We start from the raw sequence: 21,021 nt of genomic DNA, 5'->3' as shown, positions 1-21,021 counted from the left end.
TACAACCCCACCCCCACCACCACCACCACTGTTTGGAGTCCGGACTTTCTAGGCGACTCTGGTGTTCAAAAGCTCGGACTTCTTCTTCTTCCTCCGATGCGAGGAGTTTACCTTCATGGAAGCATGCTGAGTAGAAAATTAAGGAAATCTCAATGTGTGTAATCTCTGGATTTTTAATCTTAGTATTTTACCGTGTGACAAGTCAACCTGCCCCGCTCCTCCCAGCAAGACAATCAGTCGAATGTCTCTGTCCCCCATATCTGCAGTGTCTCCACATTCATGTCTTCCATCACAGCAAAGTGTTATCAAGCTGTTCTCAGCAGAAGAAAAGGAGATGCCTGGGATAAAGTCTCGCTTTAGAATCCACACTACGCACGCTGTTATGATCGAGGTTCTTACTTTTATATATGAGTTACTGTAATTAAAAATGAATGCTACATATGTTTTTGACTTCTGGCTTGGTTTGATTTAAAAAAATTTTTTTTATGTAGAATTTCAACCACACCAAAACATTCAAGTGAAGAAATAAATCTTTATTTTTTTTTATACAGCAAATTCTGTAAAGATGACGGGGGGAGAGTAGTAGTGGTCTTGTCTTGTGAAATGAGGAAAACTGAATCGATTGCACATTCAGAGTAAACATGAGGTGATAACTCATATCTCCAATCGGAGCAATGCAACAAGTAAATCATCATACAGCAGGTTTATCTTTGTCATTAAGGCAGAAGTCCTGTCAACACACTACTAACCTGGATGGCAAAGGATTACACGGCATCTTTTGTGCGAATGTATACACAAAAGCATATTGATACACGAGGACAAAACTGACCTTTCAAGATTTAATACAAGTACCATCGTGGTTGAATGCAGATGTCCTCTACAGTAGTTTTTTTTTTCTACTGTCTTATGGCAACAGAAAGATTTCTAACGGTCCGTTTGACAATGAACTAGCAACATTGTTCATTGTCAAACATGCATTAAATACATTCCGAGATTTTCTTTGACCGTTTTTCTTTCTTTTTTTCTTTTAACTCATCCATTTCTCGAGTGCAGGTAACAATGTGCATATCAAGGTCTCACCACCACAGACGGACGGACAAAAAGAAAAAAAAAAAGACATAGAAAATATATACTTATATATCATAAATATATGAACATCTGTTCAGTAAATAAAACGGTCCCACAATACGACTGCGTCAGTTTGTAGCTGTTGGGGCGGATCACAGATTAAAATGGCCAAGTTTTTTTTTTGATCCGTCCAGATGTGCTGGACACGGAGGGCAGGAGTTAGAATGCACATCCCAAGAGGATGACGGGCAGAGCGGGACTAAAGATTGGGTGGCTGGAAATGTGGAGAAATCAGATGACTGGTGCAGAGCGGTCGTTTGTGACGGTGGGACGTAACCGGACTGTGGCGAACGGGTTTCCTCCGCTGGCGGGGAAACAAACAAAAACAAAAATTGATGGACGCACATCTGAGGGATACAAAAGCCAATCACGCTTATTTATGAGACTTACGCAAGGTAGGCAGGTCTTGAGACGCCGTTAGACTGTGCCGCCTGTGGAGATAACAGACACATCATCACAACTCAAGTCACAAGGCCAACACACACGCACACACACACTCACCGTTTTTTACAGTACAAATCAGCACAAACACATACATTGTAAACCGATGAAGGATTGGACACACTGCATGAATGAACTGGTCGAAGTCTGTGAACGACAGTGTGCGGTGTCATGTCACGAGGAGACGCGTGTGGAACCTGGATCTTCTGGAAATTCAAGTCTGTTTCTGAGTGCAGAGCAGAGTTCACCACTTCAGGACTTCAGCATGTACAATGTTGTTTTCTGAAGCCGTTGATTATATCGCAAAACAACGTATATATATATATATTTACAGACTCGTAGCTAAATATTATTTGCTGTTAGAGCACTTGAAATGAAGTGTTGTTATATTTTGTTCTCAATAAGTTCCGACTCCACATTTAAAATGATGTATGAGAAAAAACTGAGGGAATAAACAAATACATAGAATGTGCTAACTCCAGAAAACAGCGACCACATAAACAAAACAGTACATTTATATTGCCAACCATGGCCAACTCTGAAACAGAGTAGTTTCTGTTTTTCTCCTTCAGTATGAAAAAAACTACTCTTCCTATATATAGAAATAAAAACAATGAGATGAAAAAGATCTTATATTTGATCAAGTAAGCGATATATACTGAATTTTTGTTCAAATTCCCAAATGTAAATGTGCAGCAGAGCTCTGTGTGTTGTGGTCATCATAAGAGTACATGTTTTAATGCATGGCACATAGTTTGTAGCCCTGCAGTACCTAAAAAGACTCCACAAGAGGTCAGTAGCGTATTGAGCGACACTGACTGTCTTGGTTGTGGCACATGTTCACGGTTCACATTTTTTTTTCTCTCCCTTTATTTTTTTCCCACAGGATGCTGGCAGTTTCACATCTGCGTTTCCCTGACAGATGTTTGGATTACAAATCACAGGGAAATACTCACAGCTGGCAAAAGAGAACACTGGTTAAATGGACACTTGTAATTTGTTCCTAAAATGGCATTCAGTGGGATTCTAATTGAGACAAAACCTTTTTTTTTTTCCTTCTTTTAAATACATGCCCATCCGTCTTCCTTACATCTTTATCCAGTTCAGAAGGCGATCCCAGCTGCTTCTGGGTGAAGGCAGGGCACACCCTGGAGGGATCGCCTATTTATATATCCAGTACCACCATTTTTTGCCTTTGTGACTCCAACACAGTTTCCTTCTTCTTTTCACTGATACTCAGCTTGGAAGTTAAAAACATCGGTGCCTTTTTTACTTTCTCTGCTGAGCTCAATCTCTCAGATAACTCTCAGCCTCTCTCGCAGTTTCCATCCTCTAAATATATTCATTCCTGTGGGTCGTTATCTTATCCTTCACACAAAAGCACCAAACCAGTGAGGGTGCATTTTTTTCTCATGGTGACAGAGCATTCCAGGGTAACCCCACCTCCCCGAGCTCTCCTTCCTATCTGCCTTTCTCACAATACCTTGTCTGGACAAACCTAACCTGCATTCTGTAACGAAAAAAAAAAACCCAAACATTTTATTGATACACTGACAAACTGGTAGAAAGTAGAAACAACCTGAAAGTGGGAAAATGTGAAAACCACAATTTGCACCAATCAGTTGCTTAAGAAGCACAGTTGTCTCAGGTACTCGTGTTTATTCAGCACCAATTACCTCTGAAAAACACACTCAAGATGAAGCAGCAACAAAGTGCTGTATACACATGCACAACCATGTGCACACACCAACACACAACCTCGGCCGCCCACACCGCACCGCACATAAACTACAGTATCATAATCTACTGTAGCGCCACAGAACTTTTTTTATTTTTATTTTTTCTTTCCCACACGCGAGCCTATTCTGGGCTCCGTGCAAACGTCTGCGTCCCTTCGTGAGTTAGAACAAAGGAATACATTTCCCTGGAAGTGACCCTTATCTATTCTCACTGGGAGGAATGAGAAGTGTGCAAGGGAGGCATGAAGGTGGAGCGACAAGTGTTCAGATGTTGAGATAAATAGGACAAACATTAATGAGAGAGACTGTAGGAATGGAGAGGGAAGTTAGGTATCGAGTTCACCCAGAGTGGAATTCCACCATAATACAGAGCCAGTGACAGAGAGATGTGTGCCGGATGTAGACTGACAGGTCCAGTGGACACACACACACACACACACACACACACACACACACACACACACACACACACACACACACACACACACACACACACACACACACACACACACACACACACACTTGGCCTCACTACTGTACGTGAAGCTCTGGCTGTGGACCAAATGAGCAGTAAATAATGGATACAGGCAAGAAAGAAAAAGTATCTCCATTTGCCATCTCACCATTGAACCTCAATCTGGGTCAAACATCACAACTTACCAGAATAGCCACAGTGGAACTGAGTTTAGTTTGTTTATGTAAGTTCACTGCTGGATCTTGGAAAGTCGGTGAAGATGCAAAAATGTCAAAATCCTTGTCAAGTGGGTCCAAACTTTAAAGTGAGGAACTTAAGAGCCAAGTATAAAACATGACACTTTGTTTTGTGATCTGTGAACAGACTTGGTATACTCATGTACAATATTCAGAGATATATTTAATGACATATGGAGTCCGAACTACAAACATTATGGAGTGACTGGCGGCATGAAAGGACTCGATTTACCTCCATTATTTGTGACGAGATGTTCAATGTTAGTGTGCGTTGCCCTATGGTAGACATTGAAACCGGACAGTCTGAGTGTGACATAGGGCACAAAGTATGAACACACTGTGTTATTCCTCATCAAGACTGAGCATGTAAATGTGAACCCGACTTACCAAGAATTTACATTCATCCATTGAGGGGAACTAAAAAGCTTTCACATACACAAAGCCACAACTTTGGCTGAGACTTTGCATGAAATGCAAATGCAAGATCATTTGTGAAGTGAGGAATACTGAAGCGACGAGACTGTAGGGTACTGTGACGTAATATTGTTTTAAAACAGCTGCTGCTGATATACAGGAAGTTTTATATTTCATTATATTAGGATAAAAAAGTAGATGCACTGTTATTCATGCAGACTTCAACCACATTCTCACACCTCTGCCAGAGCTACTGAATATTACTGAATGAAACACTTTTTAAGCCACACTCAGCATCAGCCTTTATCCCCTGCAACCTTTCCTGAGAGGCCACGTTTAGATAATATTACATGTTTTAGAGCAGGGCTGTCAGGAGCCACATACAGCCCAACATCTGTAAAATAACACCATAATAACCATTTAAATTTAAACGTTAAATTGTTTACTTGGTTTTGGTGCAGATTACATGTGATAAAAAATGTCTATATTTTCACAAATTCACACAATTACTACTGAATATGACTACGATCTCAACGTAAAGTCAATTTTAATGAACCCTTCTGGCGCAAAACACAGTGGAATACCCCCCCAAAACCTCTACTATAGCTGTTGCACTCAGCACGTTTTCACAAACTCAATCTGACAGGGTGGCTTTGAGCAATGAGATAACTAGACACCAGTAGTAACCAGATACATTTCCCTAAAACATTTATTCCAGAAAGAGATAATAATTCAATATGAACATGGGCTTATAGCAATAAAGTGTGTATCAATTATGCATCTCGATGAAAGAAACCAAAAACGAACTCGCATATTTTTTAACAGAATCATTGTGCTGTACAGACCATCACAGCTGGTCTCTTAATATGAATTATTAAACAGCAAACGGCAGAAAGCTGAGTTCTATAAACGTCCACATTTATGCAACATTTATTTAAGCAACACATGCAAAAAATTAAGCGAAAACCGTGTTTGGTTCAACATTCATTGTGAGTCTACCGATTTCAGAGAATTCACCCGAGACATCAAGAAAAAAAATTAGGAAAAAATACATGTTTGTTCCTGCAACTATATTCTTCAATTAATGTGTATAGAGACCCTCCTTTAGCTTAACAACCCCCGTTCTGACTTCCCACCTGGAAGTCAGAACGTTCCACTTTCCAAATGACTTATCCTGATTATCTGTGTCTAAGGAACATGGAGAGAGAGTGTAAATCAGGGGGATCAAAGTTGTTTTAATGGGGAGTACATTCTTAAAGTTAGATTCAGCATTGTAATTTAATTTAATTTAATTTAATTTAATTTAATTTAATTTAGATGGGGATGGAGATTGTTAATGGACCAACTGGTGGACCAGTTTTGGCCCGTAGGCCATATGATTGACACTCCGAGTCAAGCTGTTTCAATCTGGCTTTTATTACTGTTGATCCTATTCAGGCTCATTAAAGTCTATCTCAGTAAGACTTAGCATGCACATCTACACTCGGAGCTATCACATGAGTCGATGTAAAATCTATTTTGTTCACTTCTAAAATCTGATACCTTTGCGCATGTTATATTTTCCAGTAAGCCATTTCCTCCAGCCAATACATGGTAAGACCAAAAGCCAGACTATCAACAGAATGAACCAGAACTCAGTTGGTAAGTGTGTGGAACTACTTCCCCCAAATTTTTGTTTTTGTTTTTTTTTCTTTACTTGTGCCGACTGTCAGGCGACACTGACAGTGTATCAGAGTGTGGTCAGGTTTCCACACCAGACATTAAAAAGCTCATCTGACACCGCGCACACATACACACACACATGCACACACACGTGTCCCCTCATCAGCGGTCAAGATAAGGCTGCACACATGAGGGTACAGTAGCCACGCTGCTGCAGGTATCAAGCGAGGCATAGTATTTCTCACTGACCGTGTGGAGATCAGACGAATAGGAGGAGGCTGCGGAGGGTGTGGGAGAGTGCTGGTGGTTGTTGTTGGTGACGGCCGAGGCGTGCTTGATGTGGCCGTGCTGCGAGCCCTCGCAGTAGTCTGCCGGGGGGAGCACCATGGTGGCCTCGTCCGTCTCCGTGTCCTGATGGTGGAGGTTGACCACGCTTCTGCTGCGATACGGAGCTGCAGTCTCACTGGGGGGGGGGGATGAGAGGAAGACGATGAGATGAGAGGGTCGAAACAAACACAAAGACATAGCCCAGATGGAGGATGAAGTTGAGGGAGAAAAGTTAAGAGAAAAGACAGTGAAAGAGGTGAAGTGAAGGCCACATAAGCTAATGAAGAAGTTACTTTTTAGTGTTGCTGTACTTCTATCTTTGGCGGTCAGCAACGAGGGTGAATAACAGAAGTAAATGTATCTTAAAGTTGTTGATATTAAGTTACACTCAATGTGTCAAAGTTCCTCTGGAGGACAACGGGACAAAGATGCCTGTTGTGTCCCCCGGCACTGCTTATAGTTTAAACTGTGTTTCCATGACCGGTAGTAGCTGGCTCGCAGCCTCTCTGTGGGAGGTGCAGCACATTAAGATCTAATAAATTAATCCGACAGGGATTCGTCTCTTTGAAGAAAAGCCTGGAGTCAACTCCCTCTCTCTCTATCTCTCTTTCTCTATCTCTCTTTTATGAGCAGCAGCAACATCTATTCATCAGCACACAACATCCTGTTTCCTGATGTGTTTCTGGGCGCTTGTGTGGGGGGAAAAAAGTCCCATCTTATATTCTTTTCCAAAGCAAAATTATCATCTCAGAAAAGCTTCATGTACGGAAGAGAATGCGACTTGGGGACACCAAGAATCAAAGGTTGAGGTATGGGAATGACCGTATAGGATTAGAAAGGTTATCACTTTGACAGGAGTAACCAGAGGAAACACCGCTAACAATACAGCCGTCTGCAACCTGAAACCTTTCTGTGTGTGTGTGTGTGTGTGTGTGTGTGTGTGTGTGTGTGTGTGTGTGTGTGTGTGTGTGTGTGTGTGTGTGTGTGTGTGTGTGTGTGTGTGTGTGTGTGTGTGTGTGTGTGTGTGTGTGTGTGTGTATGTGTGTATGTGTGTGTGTGTGTGTGTGTGTGTGTGCGTGTGTGTGTGTGTGTGTGGGCTGAAATGTGGAGTCTCCTTACCTGTTGTTATTCACGAGCGGCTCGGAGAGTGCACGGCAGTAAGATGAAGGGAACCAGCCCCTCCTGAAACGCAGGGACAAAGAAGGGGGAGTTGGGGATGATCACATCTCTGATCCCAATCAGCTCTCAGTGCACCGCCGAAAACCTCTTTAAATGACCGAAAAGCTCCTCTGTTCCACCCCTCTATTCAATAATCTATTAGCTCCTATTGTGAAGAGACAATGATCAGATAGACTATATAAGGAGACGACTGCATGTATATTTCCCATCAATCACACACACACACACACACACATAATTATTACAGTGCAGTAAAGAATAAGGGTAGAATTTATCACAAAGAAAATGCTCTTCTTCGCTGTGGATATTATATCTTGTAGCAAATCTTCCCTGTTTGGTTAGAGACAGGCTTTGTCCATCTTGTCAAAGCCATGCTATTAATCAATAACTTGAATTACTGGAACATCTTGTGGTCAAGGTCTCATTCTGCAGAGCTGACAGACAAATACTGCGCGTTTGCTCGAAATGAGAACAAATCTTCATGCTTCAGTTTATTAAATGAGTCAGTCTCGGCCAGGTTTGCGTGGCCTCAGTAAGAAAAATCATCATGCAACCATTTGTTACTGCCCACACACACAAACACATGCGCGCACAGAAATAAACTTGATTTCATTACTAAGCTGAAAACATGATGTTGTGCAGCTTCTGCAATGACTGCAATAAATTACTAACTTTTTGCCAACATTGACTTTTAATGTTTATAAAATGTACTCAGATTACATAATAAAAGGGAAAAATAATGCATAACAGCTCGTCTTCACCACATGATCAGACAAAAGTCTGTCTGCCTCGTGGTACAACATTTTTTTGTCATCAGTATGTTGTCAATCGGCCCTTCCTTTTGTGTGAATAAATGTTGATATTTGCACAATGTGGCTCGGACAACAGGCAGTTCCGTCATGCACCTGAGATGAAAAAGCTGCTGGAGAATACCCTTCACTCAATCACCCTCATATTGATAAACGCTTCTGTTTATTTAAGGAATTGTTTCCACTGAGAGACACATGCTTGCTTTCAGCACAACTGTTATTGCTGGCCACTGAGGAGGCTCAGTCAGTTGGCACAAGGAAAATCTTGGCTCAAGGACGGCGTATACCGATCACCCAGTGTCTTCACTTTCCCTCACAGGCTGTTTCTGGACAGAAACTCGAGCAGTGCTGGATGACAAGACAGTGAATTCAAATAATGACATATCGTTCAGATCCACACCCGCAAATGAAGCTGTCATTATTTTTAATTAGCCAAATGTTGCTGTAGTGAATTATCTATCAATATGTGGCCTGTGGCCCTCATACAGTCTTCTGGTTGTCCAGAAAGAAGCCAGTTAATATTAATTTTTTTCCCCCTAAAGTGCAGTCCATGCTTAAAGGCCTCGAAAAGCTAACTTCAACTTCCTGTTTAAATGAAGACTCATAGATTAAAAAGTGGGAGCGATTGATACGGAACAACATTTTAACAAGCCATAAAGTTGAATATATAGTTTTGTGTTCAATTTGCGGAGAACAGATCGCTGTGTTTGACGATGTTACTTTGAATAATCATGATTCAACAAAACAAACTGAGAAATGGAAGAGTTCAAGTGATGCAAAACAAGAAGAGTAGCCCTTTATAACCATGTAACATGCTGCTTTTTTTTGTAGAGGCATACACATTTTTATCAGATTTTGAGATATCAACATGCAGATTTAGATTTTCAATGCAGGTCTTTTGAATATTTATATAATTGCTCACCTCTGACCAGTGTATGTTTCACTTCCAGTGTATCTCAGTCTTAGATTCCACCAACAGTGTGACTGTGTGTCTGAATGAGTCGACTTGTTGCCAGGTGAGTTGCTGGGATACACGATCAAGGTCTGACATAACACAAAGAGAGGCATCCAGCGAGCCTCCTGAATGCCTCAAAGCCAGACCTCCAGCAGGACACGAAGCCCATCGTGTCAGATGCGGCACTCTGATAAACATGATCGTATAAACTTTTTAAGCCTTTAGGCCCTTCAGTTGGTTTCACCTGCTGCGAGGCAGCAAGACGAAAGTTTCATTCTGCTGGAGCTCGACTTTTGAAAGCAGCTCAAAACTGATTCATTTTTGCCCTTGATCAGTTTCTTTTTGGGATGTATTTGCCAGGTAATTTCCCCTGATAGCAATAAAGATCAATCCTGATGAATGATTAAAATTCAAAAACACACTTCCATCGGCTTCAGATCAAATCCCTGTTTAAAAAGTCAGACATCAGAGACCCGGGGAGCTCAGGCTTGCTTGGTGCCGATCTGTGTGGGGAAGCAGGTGGTACTCTCTCTCTCTTTCTCTCTCTCTCTCTCTCTCCCTCTCTGGTCTGCTATCGTACATCCCACCCTCAGGCCATGCTTTACTTTGATTTCCTTATCAGTGCGCTTTCCAGCTCAGGCAGTACTTGAGGTGTATGTGTGTGTGTGTGTGTGTGTGTGTGTGCGTGTGTGTGTGTACATGGTCAGCCTAACAATCAAGTAAGGGACTTTCATGCCAATTGAAAGAGTGCAGTCATACTAATAATTTGACTCGGAGGAGAACGGACAAATGAGGCAAGGTATTTGGAAATGAGCAGGGCTGTGATTATAGTAGATTCAAACATACAGTGAAAACATGACAGTTGAAAGGCATCTCATAATAATTGTAAAGCCATGCACCACAAATGTGCACAGTACACTGTTTGTGTCCTTCTCATTCTATATAATCACAATGTTTTTGTATCCAGTATATCCATAGGTGTAGGAACCGGGGGAAGGGACGGAAGGGATGGACCCCCCCCCCCACAATATTGGAGTCTTGTGTCTATACCCAATAATCATACAACCGCGGAGGAGAAAAATATTTCATGTCGAAATTTTTAACTCACACTCTTTTATTTTGACAGTACAGCACAGCGTCCTGTCAGAGCCCTGCCCCTTCCCTCAGCGGCTCTGAGTGATTCGGGGGAGACGGCCATAGATATAAACACTAAATGCCGCACGGTCTATCAGCGCCTGTTGACGCGACGTGCCTATAGCGCCGGCATCTTTGGACGGTCACCCGCGCATGCTATACATATAGATCTCAGGCTAAAAAAATCCACAAAAACATTCGTAGCTCACTTGTTGGTCCATGTTGCAACACAAAAAATACCTAATTTTAAAGCTGAGGTGTGTGCTGCTAAATTTTTCTTTGTGCTACTGAAATATTTAGCTTGCCAGTAAGTCCTGTGACGACATAATCCTTACGCATTGGTTAAGTCTCAAGCCATTTTGTTGTGGAAAAAGAGGGAGAAGAGTTTTTTCTGAGTGGTTTGCGATGTTGTTAATTTTTGAAATTTCTGCTTAAACTATTTACGGATCTGTCAGGTTTCCAATGTGCCCCCCCCCACCCCCCACCCCCCACCAATGATAAACTCATTCCTACGCCCTTGGGTATATCCCTCTTACAAATGCGTCTCATGACTCACTTTCCATTCTTCTCCAATTCACCGTACATCCACCCGTCTCTCTCGTCAGGAATGAGCAGGAGGATGACGTCCCCCTCGTTGAAGCTGAGCAGCGTGTTGTTGTTACCGGCAGTGTGGGGAAAGATGGTGCGCACGCGTGGCCTCTTCACCATGTTGTTCAGACCTGTGGCGACCGACACGGACCTGGCCAGGCTGTTATCTTCACCGTGCCCGTGGTCTGTTTGGAAAGGTTAGAAGAGAGTGAAGGAGAAACAGCAAAGATATAACCGAGAGGAAACGAATGCCAGGCTGACATAAACAGTATGAATGAATGAATGAATGAATGCACCAGTTTGATAAAGCCACAGTCACTAGTTTTGCATGTTACAGTTTAGTTTCACTATTGTTGATGAATGATTTTATGAAGCAAAAAATGACCAGCCTTAATAATGGAGTGTACAGACAAAATCCCACACAAGTAAAGGACACCCATAAAACCCTGAACCTGGATTTACAGCAGGATTTTTCTTGCCCTGAGGCAAGAGCGCTAAACATGACGTCACTGTGCGTCCAACCAAACATTCCCTTGATTAGATCAGTTTCATATGAAATATTTTTTTTGGAGCGATAAAAGAGTGGCAGAGTTGCAAAGAAAGATGCAATATAAACACTGGCGGAGCTGATGTTATTGTTCTATGTGAGATAAAAGCCATTCACTTCTTAGGAAAGAACTGACAGGTCTTGCATTACTCTTGCTACATTGGAAGTGACAAAGTTAATGCTACATTTGCATAAGTTCCGAAAAAGATACAAAAATAACCAATGCAATAGTGTATATCTTAATACCTGTGCTGTTGTTGGACGTGGTTACACTGGTGATGTTGTTCTCCTGGGTGAACATATTAGCCAGGGGGCTGGTATGAGCCTTTAGAGGAGGGGCAGGGGGAGCGGAGATGTTCTGCCGGAAGAAAAGTTAACGGTTACATTCGCAATGTAGCAACCGTGTGGGAGTGAAGCAAGTAGGACTATTTAAATGCAGCAAAGGGAATCTTTGTCAGAGACAGATTTACTTGTAACATAATGAAAAATGAATCTACTCGAAACAGACATTACGTGTCCTTACTGGTGTTATTTTCAAAAGCGGGTAATTCAAGCTTTACATAACACATGAGGTACTTGTGTAATTACTGGGTTTCCATCATTGTACTGATGAGACATTGTTTTCTGCCACTGTAGCTACATAAAAGCAAAAAAAAAAAAAAAAAGGTAGCAGAACAACAATATAACATATGCGGGACTGATTTCCCTTCATACCACGCTGTGACGTGACGGGGAGGGAGAGGGCAGTGGTGTGATGGAAACTTGCGTGCGCAGTCCTTCAATCATGGACAAAACACTGTCGGGCATGTTGGTGGCATCGTTGCACTGGTCCTGCCAGCTGCTCAGCTTTTCCGTCAGTATGTCTCTGGCCTGTCAGGCAGCCATGGAGATAAGTAAAAAAGAAAAACATATAAAAAAACCCCCCCAACAAAACAACATGAGTAATCAGTAGAAACAGAGCACACATTTCTGTCACTATGGTAACATGATACCTCATATTGAGGAGTTATGGAATAATTTGCAATGTAGAATTTATAGGACAAACTCATTTCTGTATAGTTTCTTGATTTTATTCTCAAAAATCACTTCAGATCTAACTTAGGAAGATCAGAAGAGACGAGTACCTTGTCGTGGAAGGAGGCGAACTGGTAGGAGAACATGCAGTGTTTATCCACAAGGAAACAGAACCGTCGTTTCTCCTCGAGAAGAGCCTCTTTACACCCGTCAGCAATGAATAACTGCATGTCCATCTGTCGGCTCGTCAGAGTTTCCAGGCACTGTTGTGTTAAACACACATAAATATATACTTGTGAGTCTCCACAATCCCACTGCTGATCTTTGTACAGATATCGAAGCAGCAGAAGGCAGGTTGATTTATCTAAGCTGTACAGTGTATTAGGTGTCACGGGGTAATTAGCAGGTAAGAGTATATATGATGGGAACCTTTCGTTGTTGGTTCAGGTGTTCTCCCTGGAAGGAAAAAATTGTTTAAACAGTATAACTGACTTGGCCTTTCGTCAAGCTTGTAGCACCTCAGTGGCTTTAAGCAGTGAGCCGGCCTCCACAGGTATCGTTTTACAAGTACATGTGAATTTATCACAGACAAAAGGTTTAAGTTTGCCACTTTGCAAACATCCACCACAAATAGAATATCACGCTGCCTTATCTTTCCGTGCACATGGTTTCAAGCAGTCCTGGCCCTTTCACTGCTGATCTCCACACACAAACCCAACAAGGGGAAACTTGTATGAATCTTTTTTGGCATGCTAATCTCTGCGGTGCAGGAGAACAGGTGTTGTTAGTTTACAGTTAGGTGTATTCAAGGCTGAGTGAAGCTTGCTGAAAGGACGAGGTGAAAAGGGGACAGGGCACAGCAGATGCACAGTGTTATCTACTCCAACAGCCTGGGATTAGTAAAGGTCAGTTGTGTACAGGGACAATTTAAGTTGTTCCCAAAAATATCAGTGAATGTGATAGCAACAGAAATTCTTTGTTAAATTACATATCCTTAATACTTAAGATAGTGACGCTTCATACAGATACAGTTTGTTACTTTATTGAATATAAATAACACATCGTATCATGACCTCATGGTCAAAGTGCGTTAATCCACTGGCTCAATCTACTGCAGTCTGACAGCGGGGTTCATATTTGGATTACCCCACAAAGTTAGGTCACTTTACTCTGCTTCAAAATAAGTTGACTCAGACATCCCTTATGGTTTCAATATACTCAAGATACGCATTACAAGTTGAATACACTTAAATCACGTCTTTTCTGTAGGAATAATACCATTCAGTTTTGCCAATCTCCCAATCAATCTCTGGATAACTTGAAATTACATAATGATAGGTACAATGCCTACAAAATAAAAGATAGATTTTAGTTTTACTGGACAAAAGGAACAATTAAACATTAATTCTACAGAACCAGATAATAAAAGACATTGTAGAAACTCTAGTTAACAAACATTTTATGCATAAATTAGAAGGGATGCTGCTCAGACGTCTGCTTGCTTCTCTGCAAAGTGCCATTACGTTTAAAGAAACGCATAATGATGCTCTGAAAAACAAACTGGTTATTTAGGTCAACTTACAGACCCCCCCCCAGATGCCACTGAGAGAATGTCAAAAGTGGTAAACTGGTTGCTCACCTTGGTCTAAAAATATAAAAATTTATAATTTTTTCCTGAACATCTTTAATAGACTTTTGAGATATCAAAAGCTACAACAATTAACAGCAATAGTCACAGTCTGAAGTAAATCTACTCCTGCAGGGCAGTCGGACTGGAACAGGACGAGTTGTTCAGCATGGGAACTGGAGCTCTGTGCCAAATCCATACCCGGATATCAAACGGCATGTAAGAAGGTAAACAAGAGGACAAATAGAAGAAACAGGCAGATTGTTATCTGTGTAAAATAGAAAAGGCTGGTGGAGTTCATTTGTGACCAAATAGAGACAACCTCCTATTTCAACAATGAACCGATTACACTCCTGTTTATGTACACAATGGGATCAATACAATCACCCAATTAGACTGAATTTCCAAGCTAAAACTAAGCTGCACACAACTTTATTGTATAGTTTTACAAACTATGAACAGAGATTTAGGCAGAATGACTGAGGCAGTACAAACTATTTAACCTTGCAGAAATGTTGTCGTCCCTGTAGGTTACCGTGTAAACATTCGCTTCAGTATAATTATAGTTATTGGCGCAGCTCGTCAGGTAAGTTTCAGTTGGTAGTTGTGGACAATCGAGAAGCAGCAGTTTTACTTTCGGTTTCACTGAACACACTCACAATTTGAAAGGAATGTAAAGAGTTCATAATCCACATTTGCTTGCCACTCTTGATGTTTTCTAAAATAAATAAATAAATAAATAAATAAATAAATAAATAAATAAATAAATAAATAAATAAATAAATAAATAAATAAATAAATAAATAAATAAATAAATAAATACCATATGACCTTACATACATACTTGCCAGTGATAAAGACAAATACAAAACATAAATATTATTAATGCTTTAATGAACAAGAAAAAGGACGGGTTTTTTTTCATTTTGCCTTGAGGAAATTAAAAAGATTTTGAGAACTAATAATTCCTCATCTCTTTCAGTGCTGATGCAAAAGAGGCATTATAAATTGGACCTCAGAGGATCACATTAGCTCATGCTTTCAGGATATATCAACTGACTTCTGAGTCATATCTTCTTGAAAAAGAGTGATGTATTGTGCAATTAAAAAAAGAAAGAGATCTGAATGAGACATCTTCTCGATACGAGTAATTGCTCGCAGTGTCGTCACTGCTGAAACGATTTGTAAGATTCACATTGTGTCATCCTCTTTCAGCTGACTGGAATTGACACACCTGTAACGGCTTCGGCACAATGGGACAAATGTTTTTCCAGTCAGCTCGAGTAACAGTCCTGGACGGATTCATCTTTGGTAACCAGGAAGTTGTGGTGAGTTCAGTGCAATTCAACAGAAACAAAAACATTCAACTGAAAAAAACTAAGATACACAAAATATACAAAACAATTATTTTCACCATTCAAAGTCCAAAAAACAATACATCTACAATACAGTTATTTATTTGGCTGTTTAAACAATCCATCCATCACAACTATACCACCCTGTTGCTAACTATGAGTAATTTCAATATACATCGTTTTTCTGATCTTTTCCAGTCCAGTCAAAATCTCCCACAACAGCGACATATAATAACGACAAAAAAAGTAAGATTAGTATGTGCATTCAGAGACATATAAACTCTCAGCGGAGGTGATATAGACAAAAAGCGCCTCCTGTCTGTCCGACCACATGAGAGTCTGCCTGCCTGTTTAATGCCATCTGTGTACATCTGTGTCGATATCGCCCTCAGCATCTCGCACGGCCATGACAGGCTTACCTTTGTGGCAACACATCAACAAACAAGCAGATGCAAATTCCTGAAGCTGGCTCGCACACATCCACCCACACAACTAACAAGTAGAAATATCTCTCCTCATTGCACTGCACCATCATTTTCCTCTCTATTTAATTGCATATATATATATTTTTTTTTCCCAGCAACATATTTTAATGCAGCATTGCGAGCTCAAGAATAATATCGAGCCTGCAGGTGCAAAGTGAAACGGCAAAGTCAAATCTGATTTAAAGGTGTTGATCAAACACAGCATGAGCTGACTTTGATGTTTTGTCGACTTCCAGAAAACATGCGACTGTTGAATTTCTCAAAGTACGGCAATAATCACTGTAAGATTGACTTCATCACCTTCGTACATAAAGATTAACGTTTGTCGTAAAAAATGGCAAATTTGCAAGTAATTTGTTTTATTTGCATGTATATTAGGAAATAAAATAGATATCTGAGCTCAGCTGCCATTTATTTTACAGGAGCTCGAGTCTGCACATTTTGTTTGTTCAAAATGTTATCAAGGCCTGTTTTGTTAACACCCATAGTATTTAGCTCTTTAGGATAGTAACAAATATGTTTAAATGACTTTTTTGTTTTACTTGTATGTGTTGTTTAAGGGCTATTTCCATTCTTCAACAGTTTAAAGTCACTATGAACATAAATCATTATATTTCAATTATAAATTTGAATCTCTTTGCAAAGTGGTATAAATATGAACAAGCTCTTTCATAATTTCGAATTAAAAAAGAAAATCTGTAATCTGTTCCTCTTAAAGATCAATACTTTCCTACAATAAAACATATTTTTAAATGTTAAGCACATGTTTAACATTTGACAATGTTTACAATAAATATGACTTATTGTCTAAATCGATACTCTCAATCGCAGTAGTTTTCTGTGTACCGTGCCGATATTCAACCACAATTCTTAAATAAAAGTACAAATCAAAAAGAAAATGCTTTGCCAAAGCAAAACAAACATAATCGTTTTCATGCGAGTATTAGAAAATAACAAGAATTATCTTTACAATTAGAACAAAGGCTATCGCCTGTTTTGGTGTATTTTCTTTAACTCCAGAAAGAAAACGTAAAGAAATGCACAAAATACTCAATAAGGTCACTTGTCGAATCATGGATTGATAACATTTCTGCTTGTCACATACAGTTAGCTTTGTTTTATTTGCTAGACAACAATTGAAAATACCCATTTACCACGATTTTAGTTGATTATTTCATGGAATTATCAATTTTACTATGGCCTCCTATTTCACTGTGACTTGGCTTTTATACAAATGAAGCTAATTTGAATCAAACTGAATTGAGAGAAACAAAGAGAAAGAGGCAGGGAGTGAATGTTGTACCATGACAATAGAAGTGGGTGGCACAATTATTTCTGTTAAGTGGATTCTATCTTTTCTAAAAGGAGTGTGAAATGCTATTTACGCACGCACGCATGCACGCATGCACGCATTTACTTAATCATTATACATCTGTCAACACTGTGATAAACCTGTTGCTATGGGCAACCTGTGTTTATACCAAGAACTTTAGGTAACAACAGAGATCATGAAAACTACACTCACAAACTTCACAACTACAAAGAAATCATAAAACTTGCTTTTTTTGTTTTTTTACAGACAGACTTCAAATCAGGTGTTGACAGCTGGGACAGCTTTCCCTTCTATATTATTACATTCCTTCTTATTAATTTTTCTACAACACCACCTCACCTCTGTCTTCTGTCAGATCACACGCTGGCTTTGAAGTGCCTTTGGTGTCTGGTGAATCATTTGTGGTTGTGAGCTTACGACACCCTGCTCAAAGGCAAATCTGAGCGTCTCTTGGTTCAACAGATCCTAATACCTGACCACGAATAAGCTGGCGGCATCGAACACTGACTCATGTGCGGAGTCATCGCTCCGTCTCCACGTCTACCTTTAATTCACGGCGACTCACTTTAATCTATGCAGTGCCGGTTATTACACATGTGTCTCGGCTTTCAAGCTTAAAGTAGGGAAAAAAAAACAAGAGAACAAGAAATGAGCAAGCAAGAAAGTAAAGGAAAAACTCCCTCAACAATCTAAAGGAGAACCAGACTCAGAGGAGGAGGCCATCTGCCTTGATAGGTTGTGATGAGGGTGTAATAAAGAGAGAACGGTTGATAAGTAATCAAAATAGCACACACTGATGAAAACGGGATCCTTGAATAAAGTAACATAAAAATACCTCACAAGGAGAAAATGTATCAAACACTGAGCTCTCTTGTGCTGCTATTTCTGTCTACAAATGTTATTGGCAGCGACTAGTTTAGTTTCGTTATCTGTTGAATATGAAGATCAAAAAGGAGGAAAGGTTAAAGGGGTTGTCTGATCTATTTTGTTTTTGTCCAGTTTGTTCGTATTTACTGTGTACATTACATCTCGATCTGTGACTAAAAGTTATTCTAGTTTCATTAACCCCGACTATGTGCACTGATAACACCCATTGTTATCTCACATTTTGTTCTGTTTTTATGACAAAATCAGGATGTGTCATGCATTTCATTCATGTCACACCATATTTGTCTTTGTTATTTCCTCAATGAAATAGTACAAAACAAAAAAAACAGTTCTAATAACTCTGTACTGAGTAACTCATTTCAAAGTTTCTTTTTCTCTCTGCACAATTCACACACAAACACACACAAAAACAAGCTGCTCTGCTGACTCAGTGGCAGTCACGCTGTATAAGATCCAAAGCCGCTGTGCTCTTCAAGAGTAGTGACTTTGAGATTCAACTCATTTGCAGTTTTCATTGTGCGAGTCAGTCCGCGGGTGTGGTAGGCCCACGTGATAACTCCTTCAAGGTGCTCCGATGACGTCGTTTTAGCTGTGTACACTGAGAAAAAAACCATGTGTCGGAAGTGTGACTCAATCGGGAAATCTGTTTTGTTCAATAGACCGCGCATGACAAGTTTCATCAAAACCGGTAAAGCCTTTCTTTCCGCACCTCTGAATGTTTGAGCTTTGTTGAAAACAACTGGGTTGAAACTAAATTCTTCTACTGAAGGGATGAGGTTTCTGTTAGCGCTCTGTGTTAAGACCTCAAACATGACATGTGATGTATTAAATAATTGTGTGGTCAAGGCCTGGTCCAGCAACAGCATTGTCTATTAAAATGAAAATCTACTTTCAGCCGGTTTTGCTGCATTTTTTTTTTTTTTTTTGTCACTGTATTTTTTTATGTTTACATGCGTGATGAACTTGCGTAAGTGAACGTGCAGCTTGACAAGTTGGCGCAAGACAGAACTGAAAGCAGGTGCATTCATGAAAGAGACAAAAGAACCCGACAACCAACAGGGATCACGACCTGCATGACTGCACGGACCAGACACTTCACACTGTCCCCAACTACTGTTACACCGGCGCTGACACCACGCGTCTCAGGTGTCAAAGTTTGTGAATGAAGGAGTTTGCCTGCGCAATTACGTCCACGCACACATGAAGACGCCCGCGTGAGCGCGTGGCGAGGACAGGACATCGGCGCTCCGTACACGTGTACGTCTTTAGGCCGCGCTGTGTGCGGCTCACCTCGCTCTCTTTGCTCTCGTACTTGCTGGCGTTCTTCCCTTGGCTCTTTCTCCTCAGCTTCTTCAGGTCCGACTGGGATCTCTCCAAAGAATCTTGTTTCATCTTGTGCTCCATCTGGTACCGTTTATATGTAGCCTGGATCGGGAGGGTGAACATTGTGAATGTCGAAACACCAACTTACGTGATAATTGTGAGAAACACGTGAACTGTAGCAGAAGATATGAGCAGATTGCGTTTAAAAAAAAAAAAAACGATTTACGAAATTGAAATTCTGTCACGACGTTGCAAGCCACGGTACTCATTATTAGACATGTTTTTTTAAATGCACATGCATACACACACACACACACACACACACACACACACACACACACACACACACACACACACACACACACACACACACACACACACACACACACACACACTCATCATTCATAGGATCATGAATGTGGCCTGGTTCATTTCTGAATTACATGTTGTTGTGAATATCAATATAATTAATACATAACTGTATCAATTAATTACATTTCTCAATGTTACACTGCTTCCCTCTGCCATATGTGTAATGATAATAATGCAATGTATCTTTATGATAAAAGTGACATTTGTCCATGACAGATTTTCTAAAAAATCATGGATGCATCATACATTGATTTGCTGGTGAATTGAAGCTGCAGCAAAAAAAAAAGGCTCATTAGGACCTTAAAAGATTTAATCTTGGCTTTAATCTTAATGACTGAAAATTATGATCCTGAATAGCAACATGGGAGGGAATCATGTGCTTGCAGGGTTGATAAAGTCCTTGTATTGTTCAGTGATTAGTTTGCCATCCTCTAATTGTTCAAGATTGTTTATCCCCAGACATTGCATTTGTTCTGTGTTCAAGGCTCTTCAATATTACATGCAGCCATCAAATTAACGTGCGCTTTACACAGATGAACAAACCGCAGATGGGAGGGAAAAACATGAAGAATCATAGTCTAATTTCTGTGGTTGTTCTCACAGTGTAGGATGAGTGTTGTTGCCACATAAGAATTCACAGACACGCGCTCAGATAATGGAGGACTACTCACAGTCATGTATTTGACATCCATGTCAGTCTTTCTCTCCAACTCAGCTATTATCTCCCTGTGGAACCTCTTAAACTTCAGGTGAGGAGGGGGAGAGATAAGAAGGAGAGGCACACAAGTGATTATAAACTTGATGGTAGGATTGAGTGCTGCAGTTTGCCACAGTGGCAAACAGGGAAAAATGCTGCAAGTCTCAAAGAAAAAGAAAAAAAAGGAAAAGGGAGAGTGTGCATTTAGAGTGTATTGGTGAGTCTGTGCGGGGGTGAGAGCCAAGTCCAAGGTTGCACTTATGAATGAGTCAGAAACAAAGCGTGGGAATGCC

General features: G+C 40.5%; 1 protein-coding gene across 3 annotated transcripts in view; it reads right to left on the bottom strand.

Moving 5' to 3' along the window:
- Positions 1–520: 520 nt before the first annotated feature.
- Positions 521–21,021, bottom strand: part of baiap2l1b (BAR/IMD domain containing adaptor protein 2 like 1b) — a 31,076-nt gene continuing 10,575 nt past the window's right edge. For all 3 annotated transcript variants that reach the window (XM_080511399.1, XM_080511401.1, XM_080511400.1), the window contains 10 exons: positions 20,703–20,774; positions 19,627–19,761; positions 12,759–12,911; positions 12,349–12,504; positions 11,881–11,992; positions 11,056–11,272; positions 7,542–7,604; positions 6,345–6,558; positions 1,519–1,559; positions 521–1,432 (listed from right to left, as the gene is read on the bottom strand). In XM_080511399.1, the coding sequence (XP_080367525.1) occupies positions 1,360–1,432; positions 1,519–1,559; positions 6,345–6,558; positions 7,542–7,604; positions 11,056–11,272; positions 11,881–11,992; positions 12,349–12,504; positions 12,759–12,911; positions 19,627–19,761; positions 20,703–20,774 (1,236 nt within the window). In that variant the 3' untranslated portion in view covers positions 521–1,359. The remainder of the gene's footprint in view (positions 1,433–1,518; positions 1,560–6,344; positions 6,559–7,541; positions 7,605–11,055; positions 11,273–11,880; positions 11,993–12,348; positions 12,505–12,758; positions 12,912–19,626; positions 19,762–20,702; positions 20,775–21,021) is intronic.

This window comes from Blennius ocellaris, assembly GCF_963422515.1.
Source record: "Blennius ocellaris genome assembly, chromosome: 16".
In the NCBI taxonomy this organism is placed as follows: domain Eukaryota; kingdom Metazoa; phylum Chordata; class Actinopteri; order Blenniiformes; family Blenniidae; genus Blennius; species Blennius ocellaris.
Note: the sequence above shows the minus strand (reverse complement) of the source record. Positions and strands in the feature narration are given on the sequence as shown.